The 16542-nt window shown below is 38.3% G+C and overlaps 1 protein-coding gene across 4 annotated transcripts in view; it reads left to right on the top strand.

Annotated features, from left to right (window-relative positions):
- Positions 1-16542, top strand: part of LOC148369335 (FERM and PDZ domain-containing protein 4-like) — an 81205-nt gene that overhangs the window by 32089 nt on the left and 32574 nt on the right. Inside the window, exon 1 of one of the 4 annotated variants that reach the window (XM_088331313.1) lies at positions 847-1147. The exons of the other annotated variants lie outside the window; for them this stretch is intronic. Within the exon in view, the coding sequence (XP_088187439.1) occupies positions 1107-1147 (41 nt within the window). The 5' untranslated portion in view covers positions 847-1106. Of the gene's footprint in view, positions 1-846; positions 1148-16542 lie in introns of those variants that run through there. 4 annotated transcript variants of the gene reach the window in all.

Below are 16542 nucleotides of genomic sequence, written 5' to 3'. Positions count from 1 at the left end.
AATGTTTGCTCTATCGTGTGGCCCCCGAGGTAAAATGAGTTTGACACCCCTGATATAGAGAGACATACCCAAAAAGACTTGTAGCTGTGATCGAAGCAAAAGATAGTTATTAAAAGTATTGAAGGGGCCAATAATTTTGCAGCAGGTACTGTTCAATTTTTTTTAACACAATATAAAACGTTGAATATATTTGGTGTCTTTTCACTATTGTGTCTCACATGTTGTTGATCATTAGAAAATATTTAGAGAGGTTTTTTATCTTTAAGTTTCAAGCCTGAAATATGGCAATATGTCATAAAGTTCATAAGAGGAGGGGCAATATTTTTGCAAGGCATCGTTATTGGGGATCCAAAACTTTAAAAACTGCTGTCTGTCAATTCTATCTTCTTTTGAAATTGTCAAAGAAATCTCCCCAACATCGACACAATCGATTAAATGTTGTCCTCCACGTTCCATTAAACTCCTCTGAATGAAAACCCAAGAGTCAGCGATTGCTCTGCCCATCTCTGCTCTCTCACTGGGTTTTTGTCTTACTCAAGTGTTTCATGCGTTTTCATTGACGCCGCCCCACAAGCCACCTTTCCTGTTCCATCTTTCAGCTCACAGGTTACTCTTCTGATTCCCTCACTAACCTCTGAAAGGTATTTGCTGCTTTGGTAAAGAAGCCGTTGTCAGAGTGTCCAACAATTGCATCGGATGCTGTGCACTTTCCCTTTTCTGTCCCTCCCCTTTTCCCTCTTTGATGTGACCCACCCCTCGTCCAATCCGATGCACTCCCTCCTCCCCACTTGGCCGTATTCAGAGATGGTGAGCACTTACACTGGCTCACTGCAGCTTAACGTGCTAGGTGGGATGCAGCAGAGAAATGGGACCCTCTTTTCTCACTGAAAAATGAAAGGCAAGACGTGGATTTTGGATTTTCAGTATACGGGAGGAAAACATTTGGATTGTCTTTTTTCTTGGTTTGTCGAAACTATTTAAAGGACTGTCCTTTTCCCTCTTGTTTATAAATGACATGGATCCAGGCTGAGATTAGTATCTTTTACATGCGGGAGTGATTCGCAAACTTTCAAATTTTGGGCCATTCAACAGTAAATGAGGCACACATGGATACTTTTGGCTTTTCCAAAGTGCCAACACCATCTGGGTAAGTGTGTCTTTGCTTCTAGTGACCAAAGAAATTTTCCACATGGAGATTGTTATTGAAACACTCATCTCACTATCAAGGAACTTCACTTAAGCTGCAACTAAGTTAAGAAAACGTTGACTAAGTAGCTGAAAGAAATCTATCGCACAGACATAGGTTCAGTCCTGTGAATAGTATTTTGGGGATTACGGCTATTTCAGTTCGTTGAACTTGTCATGATGGGGTTAGCATTTATAAACGTTGGACTATCCATTAGGGGTGGGAAATACTGGGATTTCTGGTATCGATCCGATTCAAGTAAATACAGGGTATTATCGATTGATACAGATTCGATGCTGATAATATTTACTTGGAAATGTTATGATCATTGATTAATTGTACCCTTCCCTCCTTGAGAGTTTATAATTACAATAAAAACACCAAGAATATTTTAGGCACTAAACATGTACTGTTTTCTAAATGAATATCTAAAATAAAAACTTTAACAATATAAGAATGAATACAAATATGTATATTAGATAAGTGTCGGCACAAAAGCTAAGAGTCAAATAAAAAAGCAGCAATGTAACGTAACTACAAATATAACAACGTCAACATGTGAAAGATACCTTTCATTGCAAAACATTTTGAAAATAAAGTCAGAAAGTGAAACTACTGTCAACAATCTAAAAACCTTAAACAGTGTAAAAATGAAATAGCTTTACTACAACTGTTACAGAGCAAATGTCAAGGAAGTCAAACCAGAAATTCAACACTGTAACAAACGAGCCCTTTTGGTTCTGTTGCTATAGTGAGAGTGAACGGATTTTGTTCAGGAATAGTAACATGTTTAAATTTTTGGTTGCAGCTCGTTGCTCTCTGTTGGGTAAAAGTTTTTCATGTGTTTATGAAAATTTGCAAAAGTTGTGAACCCCTTAAAAAAACAAATGACAGGCGGCATTGCCCTTTGTTGTTGTTGGGGGTAAAAAGTAAACACCACGCCATGTTTCCGGTTTGTGGCTGTCATATTTAGCTTCTGATTAGAAGAGAATACATTTGGCCCTCTTTTCTGACTGACAGGCAAGGTGCAGCAGCAGGGCAGGTAGTGAGAAGACCTAAAAGTAAACCTGTCAGTCACACAAATCGGCCTACACCTAGAGCAGGGGTGTCAAACTCATTTTAACTCGGGGGCCACACGATAGAACAAACATTCTGTCCGGGGCCGGACTAGTAGATTAAAGAGAAAGAAAAAGGGAGATAAATAAATAAGAGAAAGAGGAAGGGAAAAGAAGGGAGAGGGCGGGACAAAGAAAGAGAGAGGGAGAGAGCTTGAGAAACAAAAGATAAAAAGAGAAATCGTGAGAGAGGGGGGAAGAAAGAAATCCAGAAGAGAGAAAAAAAGAAAAGAAAGCGCGAAGGGTAGGATGAGAGAAAGAGAAAAGAGAGAAAAGGAAAAAAACAAGTTAGACAAAAGAAGTTAAAAAGACACAGAGAGAGAAAGAGACAAAGAGGAACAAAGGAATATAAAAAGAGAAACACAGAGAGTGAAAGAGAGAGACAGAGAGTGGGAACAAAGGGGTGAAAGAGAGAGAGACAGAGAGACAGAGAGACAGACAGAAAGGGAGAGAAATAAATACAAGTACAGTGTCTTTGTTCGAGGCACCTGGCTTTGGCAACATCAAGTTGACATATTTCAACCTGCAGCTTGTTTTTCTCTTGCGCTTCTCTGAGTGTTGTCTTGCGGGCCGGATTCAATCCCTTAGCGGGCCTGATCTGGCCCGCGGGCCGCCTGTTTGACACCTGTGACCTAGAGGGTCCAATGGCACTTGGGGTGATAGAGAAGGGCTGCGCTATCTACAAATAAAAACAGCACATTCGGGAAATTATTGGAGGGTTTAGATATTGATCTCAAGAGTATAGTATGGAGCTGATCCATGTATTTGCTGGGAATTGATAATATAGATACTTGCATTGATGCACCCACCCCTACTATCCATATCAACGATTTTGATTTTGATGTAAGCACTTAAAGCACTCATCACTGGAGTGTTATGGATTACTAGTGTATGTGACAAGATGAGCAAAAATGAAGATTGTAAAAAAGCTTATCGCAATTTCTTGTCAGTTTCACAGTTGTATAATATACAATCGACATAAAGATGTATATGTAGACAATTAGTTACCGTTATAATAGGTTATCGTTACTAACACTGCACATTTTACAATATGTTTTTGAGTATGTTTGCATAGGTATATGCTAACATTTAATGTGTTTCTGATTTGTAAGTGTGGCACATTTCACTACTTGCCATACAAAGTCCAACACGTCTGGCACTATCATTTATGGATGTTGATCAGTTAGCCAATGGCTCTGGTGATTTGTCTGTCCTGTATTTGTATACAGTACTGTGAAAAAGTATTTGTCCCTTTCCTAAAGTTGTTTTTTATTCATATTTATCGCTCATAAACGTTTCAGATAATCAAACCAATTTTAATATCACACAGAGACAACCCAAGGAAATACAAAGTGCAGTTGTATTCCATTTATTAAGGCACAAAATATATCGCCATTTAAATAGGCTGCACACCATCAAAATGACTCTTTGTGTGACAGAAGTGGTTTTCGCCTGGGAACTCTTCTATGAAAGCCATTTTGGCCAGTTTTTCTTATAGTGGAGTCATGAACACTGACCTTAACAGAGGCCAGCAACGCCTGCAGTTCCTTTGATGTTTTTCGAAGTTCTATTGTAACCTCCTGGATGATCTGTTGTCGCACTTTTGGAATAATCTTAGTTGGTCGCCAACTCCTGTGAAGGTTTGCCACTGTTCTGTTTTCTCCATGTGTGGATAATGGCTCTGATCGTGGTTCAAAGGAGCCCTACAGCCTTGGAAATTGTTTGGTGAAATTTTACAGACTAATGTATTTTAACCATTTTTTAAAATTCCTCCTGGAATTTCATGTCAATTTTTTGGGGGGGGAAATTTGTAGCCGACTTCACCTTGTCTATCAGATTCAATTTAAGTAATTTCTTTATTCAACAAGGAAGGTGGCAATGAATTTTGGGTGTGGCCTGTGGAATTGAACTCGGCTGTCCTAAAACTGTGGTTAGTCAGTTACTTGCTGATTTAACAAGAAGGGACGAGGCAGGTCTATAACTTTTTCAAATAGGGCCAGACAGGTTTTGATTTTTATGTGCTTTGATAAATGAAATCATCATTTCCAAATTGCATTTAGTATTTCCTTGGGTTGTTTATGTGTGGTAATAAAATTGGTTTGATGATCTGAAACCTTTTAGAGTGATAAATATGCAAAAAACACAAATATTCAGGGGAAAATATTTTTTACACTGTATAACGCACCAGCGAATATTATACCTCCAAACTCCAATGAGAAAGTTGTCTTTCTTTCGTGCTTTTTGAGTTTTACTCAAGTGAAAGCCAGCAGTGCTGACACAATCGTATTTTAGTTCTTTTTGCTTGTAGATTTATTATGAACTTACAACCCAACTCATTGATCGCCAAAAGGTCATGCTGATGTTTGCTTTGGAAGAAGTTGAACTGTAGCGTGTTAGCATTTGGCAGTTGGCCTTGTTTGAGCATTGAATATCAGATGAGGCTAACGTGTGCCAGATATAGTATCCCTCTGCTGTGTACTATCCTTTTGTTGTGATTGTAAACTTGCATTGTACTTTGTGTCATTTCCAAAAAGAAGAAGATAAGAACACCTGTTGCTGGTGTCATAATAGTCTGTAATAATAGTTTGCAATAGTCTCTGATCTGTGCAGCACTTTGAGACCATTTGTGATTAAGGGCTATACAAATAAACAAGACTTGACTTTCTTCAAGTGTGATAACTTTATCATGTTTTTAATGTTGGCAAATTAAATTTCATAGGATTGACTATTTATTATACACGGTTTACATCATTGTCCTCTTTGATAACCACACCTGTTAACACCTTTAATAAAATGTATTTTTTTAAATACCCCGAGGTTGGGGAAATATGATTTATTTTACATAACATGAGCCTAACCTAAGGGGAGTGGACCTACTTGTATGCCATCTTGCTGCTCGGAGTACCCAAAAACCTAAACAACTGGGTAAAATTATGAGAAGTAAAATAGGTCATTTTATTCACTTTGTGTATCCATAGTTTGTATTATTTGTCGTACTTTTTAGCAGACAATTTCAGTTGCACTATACCATACAGCGACATCTAGTGCTCGAATAATACACACTGTCTCTTTAAAAACAATATAGATATAAACCCCTTTTATCCCTATGAATGGCTTCACATTCCAAACAATAGTTTTGGCCCCAAATGAGATTGCTTTCTGTAAATCAGATCACATATAAGGAAAAGCATCCGCATATGTCACCTTTAGAGGCATTGACACGAAAATACTTGGTCTTTTCAACTTTTAGTTTACACGTAAACAGTGTTCTGCCACATAGCTGTTGTAAGAAATGGAGGCATGCAATCAGGGATGACTCATTTCCACAAGTAAACCTTCAATTTAACCAATAAAATGGTCCTTATCCAATAGTTGCCATGTTTGGCGCCGGCGGTCCTTCATCAACAGATGGTGGCACCGCCACATTTTCCAGTCCCTCTATCTCTGCTGGTTTCCCAGGTGATCTTGATCAGGCAATCCTCCCATGCCTCCTTGCTGAACCGTCTTGGACTCCTGAAGTATTTCAACAGTCTTAATTCCCAAGGCATCTCCAGTTCCAAGACGACATGCCTTCTCCTTTCATGTTTCAGTGTCGCCATACCTGCAACACCTTCCTCTCGGCTAGTTCCCTCCTTGTCCGCATCATTGTCCAACAAAGCCATCTCGCTTAAAGGTATTCCTAAATACTCACCTCAAGATTTTTCTTCACCCCAATACTTGATTCTCTGGTTTTCCTCACAAGCATCCCTATCAAGATCACCCCCTCTGCCATCCCAGTCCCACACCCTGTTCTCATAGTTATTTTGTTCCTGTTAAAATAAATGCCCCTCCTACTGAGGGTCAGACTACATCTCTTGTGTCTCGTGTTTGGGTCTGTCCGACACTCCGTGACAGTAGTACTCGGACCATCAAGCAGCGCTGAATAGTTCCGACAAGCCTTCGGCAGGCCTTGTTGTGAACTTTATTGGAGGCATACAGTACATCTCTGACAGTGATATTTTACATATTCTACATATGGTGGCAAGTTCATTCATGTAGTCTTCGGTTTTGATTTTGCTCACATGAATAGTCTTTGACTTTGGAAACCTCTGTTTCTTTCTTTGGTCATAGTGCTCCTGAAATATTGAAGAATTGATTGAGATAACTAACGACTGTAAAATTGATGAAACTCATTTGAGCCTGGTATGGACCAGGGATGGTCTACAAGGGGCCGTGCATCATCATAGTTTGAGCCAATTCCATTCGGATGTGTTAAACCAGGGGTTTGAAACATATAGCCTGTGGGTGGGATCAAGCCTGCCGATAGGTTTAACCTGGCCCGCCAGACAATGATGAGAAATGCACAAGAGAAAAATTAGCCATAGCAGTATTAAATATGTCTATTGGATCTCGACAAAGAAAACTGTAGCTAAATACCATTTATCAACCAGAGAACATTTACCTTAAATCAAAGTCACAGACACTTTGTTTAAGGCAGTACAATTGCACTCTCGTGTGGTGCCTGGATTTTTTTCAAGTGCAACATTTGATACTAAACTATGTGTTTTAGTGTCTGGAATTTCGTTGTTTTTTTTTTACCTCCATTAAAAATTGAAAAGTAAAATTAGCCCCGAGGTGTCAGTGTAAGTATGTATAAACTTTAATTTATTTCTATAATATAAATAAAATTTAACAGTAAAGTTCCCAAATGAAGATAAAACCTTTTGTCTTAACAAAAACATGCCTAACTTGTTTGGGTGTTTGGGCATTTGGGTTGGCCATGGTCCAAAAATGTTTATTTGTGTTTTTTGCTATTTTTTTCCCTTTTATTTTCTTTGTTTTTGTTTTGTCTTGCTGTCAGTCACCCCTCTTGAGGGATATGACCAAGGTACATAGATGGTCTTTACAAAAGCAGAACAATTTTTTAAAAAAAGATTAAATAATTTGCACCTTAATTAGTATTTGTGTGCTATTTTTGTGTCTTTTTAGTTTGTGTTTGTGAGTTAAATTAGTGGGAATAAATTCAATAGTTGTTTTTCTTTTCTTTTTTTTTCTTTTTTCACAAATGCATGGTTAAAAGAGACTACAAGAGACTACATCTTATTTAAGGAAAAAAAGGTGAGAAAAAACTCACTAATTGTGAGTGTCCAAGAGATCTCCATTCCGATAACTAAGGCAAACTTTTTATGCCATTAATCTACCAGTCTGGCCACAATGAGGGTGGTTTTTCCACCCCGTGGACCCTGATCTAAAATGAGTCGGACACCCCTTTTTAAACACATGATGCTACTTGTTTCATAACACAACAGATCTGTTTTTGCAAATTTTTGCCCCATACTTTTGGACACCTGGCCCAAGTCCGTTGATTACATTTTGCTATTTAGGGTACTCATAAGTTGCTTTGCTCTTCAGAAGGATGTATTTTTAAGTCACTGAATGAATGTTCTCAAAGTTCATTAAATATTCAGGTAGATTTCACCATCGGCAGCATGCGAGGATGTTGAAAGAATTCATGCATCGGTACCATTTACACAACTTAAGTAAGTGCATTCTTAATAATTAATGACTTTACTGTGTTTTACTCCGAACTGAAAACTTTGGTATATTATTAGAACGTGACAAAATGTCTTTGAGTCTCCTACAAAAGGGTCGAACTTAATAATCTTTAATTCATTAGTCAGTGTGGTATTTTATCTTGCTGGTTAACGTTGGGGCAGCATTTTGACTGGTTATTACGTTTATTTCAGAGTTCAGGGGTTTCTGATTCAATTCACACTCAGAATTTCCCTGTGTGCTGTTTGATTTTTTTCTCTTCCTGGGTTCACGCCTTGTGACTTAAGCCTGAAGAAAACCAACGCCCAAATCAACATTGACACAACAGGTTTGAAGGGACCTAGTGTATTATTTAGATTTTTTTTTTAAAACGTCATTAACTAAAAGAAAACAAGATGTATTTATTTTCTTTTTATTCAAATCAAACAACTCTCATATAAGTCATAGGTGTTTATAATACATACCATGAGGATAACCTAGAACAGGGGTGAGCAACCTTTTCGGTGTGGAGTGCCACTTTTAAATGTCCTTGTAAATCAGTGTGCCACACCAAGATTAATGACTCGCACAACAATTTGTTTTATACCCAACAGAGCTGTCATTTTACACCAGTCCGAATATACATCATTGATATACATGGATATAACAGACCAATTTATCTTCCACTATTCTTGTTCATCAACAAACTAAAAGATGACTGTGAACATGTGGAAAGGCCTGTAGACTTCCATGACTTTAACTATTCTTCATCAACAATGAACTACAACCAAAATCAAGTGATATGGACAGCTACCATACCATTCATCAATAAAATCTTATTGTAGAAACTATCACAACTTGAAACACCCACACACACACCTTTAATATATTTGCTATCAGTAAATGGTTTTCTGTGCTTTGCCATGCAGTGAGCAATGTGATAGCTTGCTTCAGTGGTAGCGTTTGTAGCAGTGACTAATGTTTTCAGTGTCTGTGTTTGTTTGCCGTACCTGGACACGACTCGTTTTAATGTCTCCGCCTTTCCAGACTCGTCCTTGAATTCATGTTCATGTTCCGTCTTGTAATTACGCTAAACACTTGCATTTTTTGCACAAAGCCTCAGTCATCTGTCCACGCTGGCTGAAAAGAACGAGATTTCTTCGCTTGAGGATCTGTTGTGATTTGTTCATTCATCGCGCGCCGGTGTTTCTGTGGGTGGGTTAAAACACAGACACCCTTACACATGGAGCAGGGGGGAGGTTACCGTGAAGCTTCTAAATAACACAGCGTGCAACTGAAAATGTGTGAATTTCACTTAAAAATGCGCATGGAAAAAATTATTATAATTTTAACTCGATGCTTGTGTCCACGTTTGGATTCTCTCTGCCCTTCACAACACCATAAGTTATATGCTTCCTTTTTCTTTGTAGCAATAGTTTTAGGTTGCACAACCTAATGCAGCGACTTCTAGTGGTCAAATATTATTTGATGTCCCTTTAACTCAGATGTGGGCAATCTGGTCCTCAGGGGCTGCTTGTCTTTCATGTTTTTTTTTTAATTTAACTGAGGTGATGGGTCCTGACAAAAAGTAATATTACAAACACTAGTATACTGAATTACATTTCTTACTGTTTCAGCACTCTAGCAGTCCTCATTTTAAGGACCATCTTTGTACTTTTTTTATACAGTTTACATGGAAACATGAATAGAAACATTTCATTTGTTTCTACTGGAGGGACCAATCTAAGACAAGTCATAAGATTTAAAGTGAAATAAAATATCATTTTGGGGATTTGTTTTTCTGTGACTTTAACAACACAGTGTGTTGGGTCATTTTGACCCGAGGACAACAAAAGGATTATGCAAATACTGTATGTGTATATATATATATATATATATATATATATATATATATATATATATATATATATATATATATGGTTAGCGCTTGTGCGGCACAGTTCATGTCATGGGAACCTGTCGTGGGTTCAAATCCAGCTCCAGACATCCTGTGCGGAGTTTGTATGTTCTCCCCGTGCTTGCGTGGGTTTTCCTCCGGGCACTCCGGTTTCCTCCCACGTTCCAAAAACATGCATTTTCAGGTGAATTGGCCGGTCCAAATTGTCCCTAGGTGTGAATGAGCGAATGAGTTGTCTGTCCCTGTGTGCCCTGCGATTGGCTGGCAACCAGTTCAGGGTGTCCCCTGCCCACTGCCCGGAGATGGCTATATATATATGTGTGTGTGTGTGTCTATCCAGCCAAGAAAAGGGGGAAATAATTTATTTTTTACCAAGGTTGGCTCAGCACTTTTTTTTTGTTGGCAATTATGTGCAAAACAGCTGCTTTTCAACTTCCCGTCTAGTTTTTCCTTTTTCTATTGGATTATTCGTTTCTTTAGGTTCCAGTCCGTAAATTCAAAATATTCTACCATCTTCTGGCTGATATTATCATTGCTGCATCTGCTTCTGTGGTATGTCCGGGGCCAGAGCGGGCCACTTTTTCAGCCCAGGAATTTTCTACCCAAAGCCTGCCCAATGAGCCATAGAAGTGAATTCGAATGAATGGAACAGCAGAGAAGTATAATAATGCATTTTCATTGGGAAGAAATTCAGGTATATTTAATAAGTCTTTTTAGTAAACCGAGCCGAAAGAGCTGCTTCTTGAAAAAAGAGAATTCCCATCACTGGGAACTTTTTGTAGTGTTAGGAGTTACCAGGAAAAGGCAATTAACTGTTTAATTCTGCAAACACGTAGCACAACACACCCTGTGACACACAGATGACGGGCAAAATGTGGTAGATGAGTGTAATGAATGATAACAGTCCTTCTTTAATCCGTTTCTTTTTCTTTTCCTAGCATTTTCGGCTCCTCCTAGCACCTTTCTGGCCTTCATCGTATTTGACTCATATCATTCGTGCTGCTCTATGTTCATTTTCATTCATTTTACTGCTACAGAAAAAAAGAACAGTGGTGGGCCAAAACAACTTAAAATTTGGGATGGGAGAATTCACCCAGAATAGTAAAACTCACCTCATCTGTTGCACTAAATGTGGCCAAATAGAACGATTGGAGAATAAATGTCCGCGTATTTAAATGCACGTTGAAATGATTTTTCTCATCCAGCCAGCCCAAACTCCACATTGACACGAGCCGGCCCTTTCGGGAAATCTCTCGTTCTTCTTGATTGGTCACTCCGGCATTGGGCATATTTACGTAATAGTCTCTCTTAGACGCGCTTGAATTAACTCTTCTTTTTTTCATCTTTTTTAGGGGTTTGCGTTGGCATTGGGACTGTACTTCAAACAGTATTTTTCATACTTTTACCATTTTCATCCTACAATTAAACAAAACCTCGAGTAGAAGCAAAAATTCACTCTACTTCGTACTTTTTACTAATTTTAGGAAAACACAATTATGTTGTTTGGTTAAAAAAAAATCTTATAAAGAGAAATTTTATTCAATCCGCCATCACAGAATGTTGCCAATTAGAAGGTTTTTGAAATCATATATTATTGAAAGAATATATTTGAAAGTTGAACAGTAGGAAAGGGAAGTCACACAGATAGTTGCAAGATACACATTTTCTCATCTAATGGGGCAAGAATGTCTTCTGCAGTGTACGTAGAAGGGAAGCAAGTGCCGTCAGATTGCATTGATACGATTTTAGGGATATATTTTCAAACCTAGAGTGCATCTTGCAGTTCTGCCAATTATTGTCAGGGGTATTAGACCCCCTTTATGAGAACCACAGCGATAGAACTTCGATATATATTCCCGAAAATATAGACTACACCACGTTAACTATGCGGTAAATTGAATTGCTGAAAATTGATCAATCATTCAGTCAAGAAGTCATGGACACACACACACCCTCTTTGTTCTGCACTTCACCGATTTGTGATCTATTAACATGAAACACTACCTGACATGTATTTAAGCAGAAAAGTTGTGTGTGTATGACCCTAGACTTACTGACACAACCATGACTTGTCCAATGTATGTTTTTGTTCATATGTGTTTTTCCGCCAAGTCACAAAATATCTATCACAGTAGTGAAGGAGAAAACATCATGTACCTGTCCACGGTGCTGAAACCACGCCTCAGTGCACAACCCATTTTTCAGGTTCAAGCTTTTGTGCAGCATATCTTTTTACAATTAGTGATTCATCATGAGTAAGGTCTATGGAGAACAAACAACAATACAGTAGTCCCTCGGTTATCGGGGTTAATGGGGACCAAAACCTCCTGCGAAACATGAAAATCTGTGGAGTAGCGGCGCCCCTTCATAAAAGCCCCCAAGGTTCAAACATAACTCAAGATGACGTCCTTACCAACTGAGAGTAAGTTGTTGGGTAGCCTAGTCCTAACAGTAGGCCTGACCTCTGCAGCCCCACTTTTGCTTTCTCTCCCGACGCCCTTTCAGTTGCTTCCCGAACCCGACATTCATCCACGGAGCACCCGCTGGTAATCACTATTTCTTTCAGAGCTCAATTTAACTGATACATTTATTTTCAGTGTAATGAACCCCTACAAGCTACCTGTTGCCATGCTCTGGAGTTGTACCCGCCCCCCTGTTTGACTGACAGCATACACCAGCCTGTCACATTCAACACATGCCCATCTAACACACACACAAAGAACCTGCCTTTATCTTTGCAGTTGCTGTCTGCTAAAGAAAACAATGCAGGCTATGTTGATATAAAAGACAATAGTGTTACCTGTGGTGTTGTTCAGAGTTCAGTACTTTGCCCCCTTCTTTTCAGCATTTACATGCTTTCATTAGGTGATATTAGATAAAAAGATGGATGTCACTTAACTTCTAGCACCTCAACCCTGAAAAGACCGGAATGTTATTGGTCCATCTAAATGCCGGGACTTGTTTGTTACCAGGTCATTCTTTTTATTTTATTTTTGTATTTTATTTTCATTGTTTGTCAAAGCAACAACCATTCCAGCCTGGTCATTCTGAAAGAGAGGTTACTTCATGTGGGTGTCCTTATCAAGGTTTCTTCATTTTTCCCATGCTGAAGTTTTTGAGTTTTTCGTCATGTAGGTTTTAGATAAAATGGAGTAATAATAACAATAATCTGTAGTTTGCAATAGTCTGTAACATGTGCAGCTCTTTGAGACTCATTGTGATTAAGAGCTCTACAAATAAGCATGACTTGACTTCAAAATCTACGAAGCAGTGAACCAGCGATAACCAATGCGCAAAGTAGTGAGGGATTACTGTATTTGAGCAAGACTGCTGACATTAACTATGTATGGGTTATTAAGGGGAGTTTGCTCTGATTATGTCATGAATGGATGACAGAATTGTTGAGCTCCTTGGGTGTGTCTTGGAGGAAAGCAGATGATTGACATTTCATGTTATTGGTCAAAGTTGATTTAAAGGTGTAGAGACAAAGAAAGTGATCAATAGACTGTTATATGCAGATGACAAACTGGTATGCTATATCTAGGAAATTTGGGGCTTTTTAAAATAATGTTTTTTTTTTATGTTAACTCCATTAAAATAATAAAAGTAGGTGTTCAAATGTACTGGTGGCAGAGTGGTTGAAAGGTTAGAACTTCTGCTACACAGCTCAGAGGTCTTGGGTTTAAAACAGCTGCCAGCTTCTCTTGGAGGAGTTTGCATGTTCTCCGCATTGTTTTTTACTGGTTTCACGTCAATTTGTAAGTCAAATTCGTCCGTAGGAATAAGTGTGGGAGTAAATGGCTGTGTGTTTGATTACTGGCAGCGTGTCCCACCGGGGAGGGGCTGCAGAACCCCAGCAACTCTTGTTGGGTTAGGCTGCTTGATAATTAATGTAGAAATGCCATATTCAAACCTGTGGAAACCTTTATTATTTATGAAGTTTTTTTAATGAAGTTTAAATCCTTAAGTCTGTTTAAATTGGAGTTGAGAAACATGCAAAAAATGTCTGCAGCTATTGTAAAAATATTTCCACTCTATGCATAAATGAATGAAGCTAACAAGAAAGTCCATCCATTTATAAATGCATGAAGGCAAAGGACAGATACACAGGAACAACTCACATTCCACTAAAAGCTGAAACATGCTGTTGGAATGTTACATGTCTATTTAAAGCGGGAACACTCACATGGAAGGATAGACAATGTTTCATTCATGAGGGGGCAGCAGAACACCAAGGATGTGAAAAGTAAAGAAAAAATGTCAAAGAACATTAAAAGTTGTGTCTGTAGATAGATAGATAGATAGATACTTTGTTCATCCCCGAAGGGAAATTCACATTTCCAGCAGCATCCCTGAGCTGAGAACAATCGAGAACAATCGAAAATAACACGGGAGCTGCTGGAGTGTAATTCATTATTAATCAGCCATGTGGCCTTCAATATATCGTAAGTAAAATAATCAACTTGGTATGTTATTTTGACAGTTAGTACGTGATTATTTGTGGTTGGACCCAAAAGCAGGGATCAGGAATAGAGGCCTGTATGCTCCTAAAAACTGTCCTAACCAGAAATAAGACCAGAAAATCCAAACATAACATAGAAATGGCAGGGTTAGGATAGTAAGAGTCAGGTGTGGGGATATTGGACACAGGTGAGCATAGTGCCACAACTCATCTCCAGGTTGGCACTCTCCAGGAAAGGTGGCGTTCCCTGACAAAATTAATGAGGTTCTAGCTGATTTAAAAGTTTATTTTGTGATGCTGTCTGGCTTGTTTTTTAACTTTCATGTACTGGCATCATGTACAATGTCACATAAACTTGAATACAGTCCTAGCTCACCTTTGAGATTTGGCCATTTTATATCGGATCATGATTAGTGAGCCTGTTCAAGTTTTTCGATTCACAATTACGCATATTTAAACATCTTAAACTGTTGATTTACTATTTTGAGATATGGGGAGTACTCCAACCGGGATCAGAATTTTTAATTTTAGACCAATCCAAATTAAACATCATTACGCGAGTGGTCATAGTTTCTGCATTCAAATTTCAACATTGAATTAAAGCTTTGTTCATGTCAGTCACCACAATCAATAAAATACCATGCTTGTAATCTTCCTCAGTCCAAAAGTTCGCTCCATTCCTAAATCTCAAGTGTTTACAATCAATAAATATGTAGCTGGTTTACCAAGTTAGCTGGAGTTTGTACGTACAATGTTTTTAGATCACAGTTATTAGCGGCACCAATGAAGAAAAAACATATCCCGGATGCAGTAATAAGCACAAAAAATTTGATTATTTGAGTGGATTTATATGCACGACTGATCAATTTTGCATCGGGACGATATCTTGGTCCAGTCTTCTCTTGTTCTCTTTGCAAGTTTAACATTAGTTGATATATTCTCTCCTCATTTTAAGTGTCTGGTTGGTTGGTTGGATCCCTTAATCACTCGGGTAGTACAGGCACCATTTCCTGTAGTGTGTCTTGGGCAAATACAGCCTGGTGACGCCAATCCCTCTTCAGGCCTACATATGTTTCCACCCGGTATTAAACAGGGAAACTTTGTGCGTTAACAGAGACAAAATGGGTATTGTAGACCTATTGCAGATAAAGTATAACACCTTTTCTTAGAAATGGATCTCTTCAATGAAAATGACTAGTTCAAACTAATGTCAGGAACTTTAAGCGAAAGAACAAGATTCAGCCTGATGTCAAGAAACCACGAGACAAAGGTGCGAACAGGAAACTGAAACTTTGAGGATTGGCTGATACCACAGAATTGTGCAAACGATGGCAAGCAGAAGTTATGATTTCCTGTTGACCTATACGAGGCCTCGAAATAGGTATACAAATCTTGCTTCAAAAAAGAGGGAGACTATTGCCTAGATTGTCTGATTAAAGACTTGTATTGTGGCACTCTCCAGAATATATATCTGCCAATAAAACCTCTCGAGAAGCAGTTCATCTCCAGCCTCTTATCTTACCAACCTTCTTCTCACTCAACAAATACGTAAAAGACAAAAACAGAATCCATGATCCTTCTTCATTACCAATGTTGAAGATCCTAATTTTACCTCAACCAGAGTCTCCTAACTTTGGGGTAGGCACTCTCCTACAATGGTACTGAGTTTGGTGCTGTAGTACTACTACAACACCAACTCAGCTCATGTGTACTCAGCAGTTGTGATGTAATTGTGTCATCAAAGGCACAGTTTATCAATGTGCAAACATTTAATTTTTTATTTATATTTGACTGTTAATGGCCAATATTTAGCTGTAATTGAACAATTCCCTGCATTATGCCACACATTAGTGTGATTTGCCTTAAGGATTTATTTTACCATTCCACCCTAACATCAAGCTGCAACCCAAATACATTTGAAAAAAATCCACTTCTCAGATTTATCTGATGAAAATATTGTGCAGTTTAAAGTAGAGATAGTAGAATATATTCACCTGTATATAAAAAACAGAAATGACTTAAAGAACTGTATACACTCGTATCTAACACCTCCATCACAAATAAGTGACCCCCTAAAACTGATTTGAAACAGCTAAATACTAAAATAAATTCAAAATGGTAATAGGCATGTACCTAAACATCAATCATTATTTAATTATGTATTTAATAAAGATGAATATTCTGGTATAAAGCTAGGCGTCACATTTCCTTCCTATGATCACTAATTTGCATGTGACCCATTGCAGCAAAAGGAAATAAAACCAACAAAATCACAATAAAACAAGATCTGGTCCTTCTCAAATATGCTGATTGACAGAACAGGTAGAAGAGATCAAGCAGGGCATTTTTT

This window comes from Urocampus carinirostris, chromosome 3 (assembly GCF_059441175.1).
Source record: "Urocampus carinirostris isolate Australia breed hairy pipefish chromosome 3, RoL_Ucar_1.0, whole genome shotgun sequence".
Classification (NCBI taxonomy): Eukaryota; Metazoa; Chordata; class Actinopteri; order Syngnathiformes; family Syngnathidae; genus Urocampus; species Urocampus carinirostris.
Note: the sequence above shows the minus strand (reverse complement) of the source record. Positions and strands in the feature narration are given on the sequence as shown.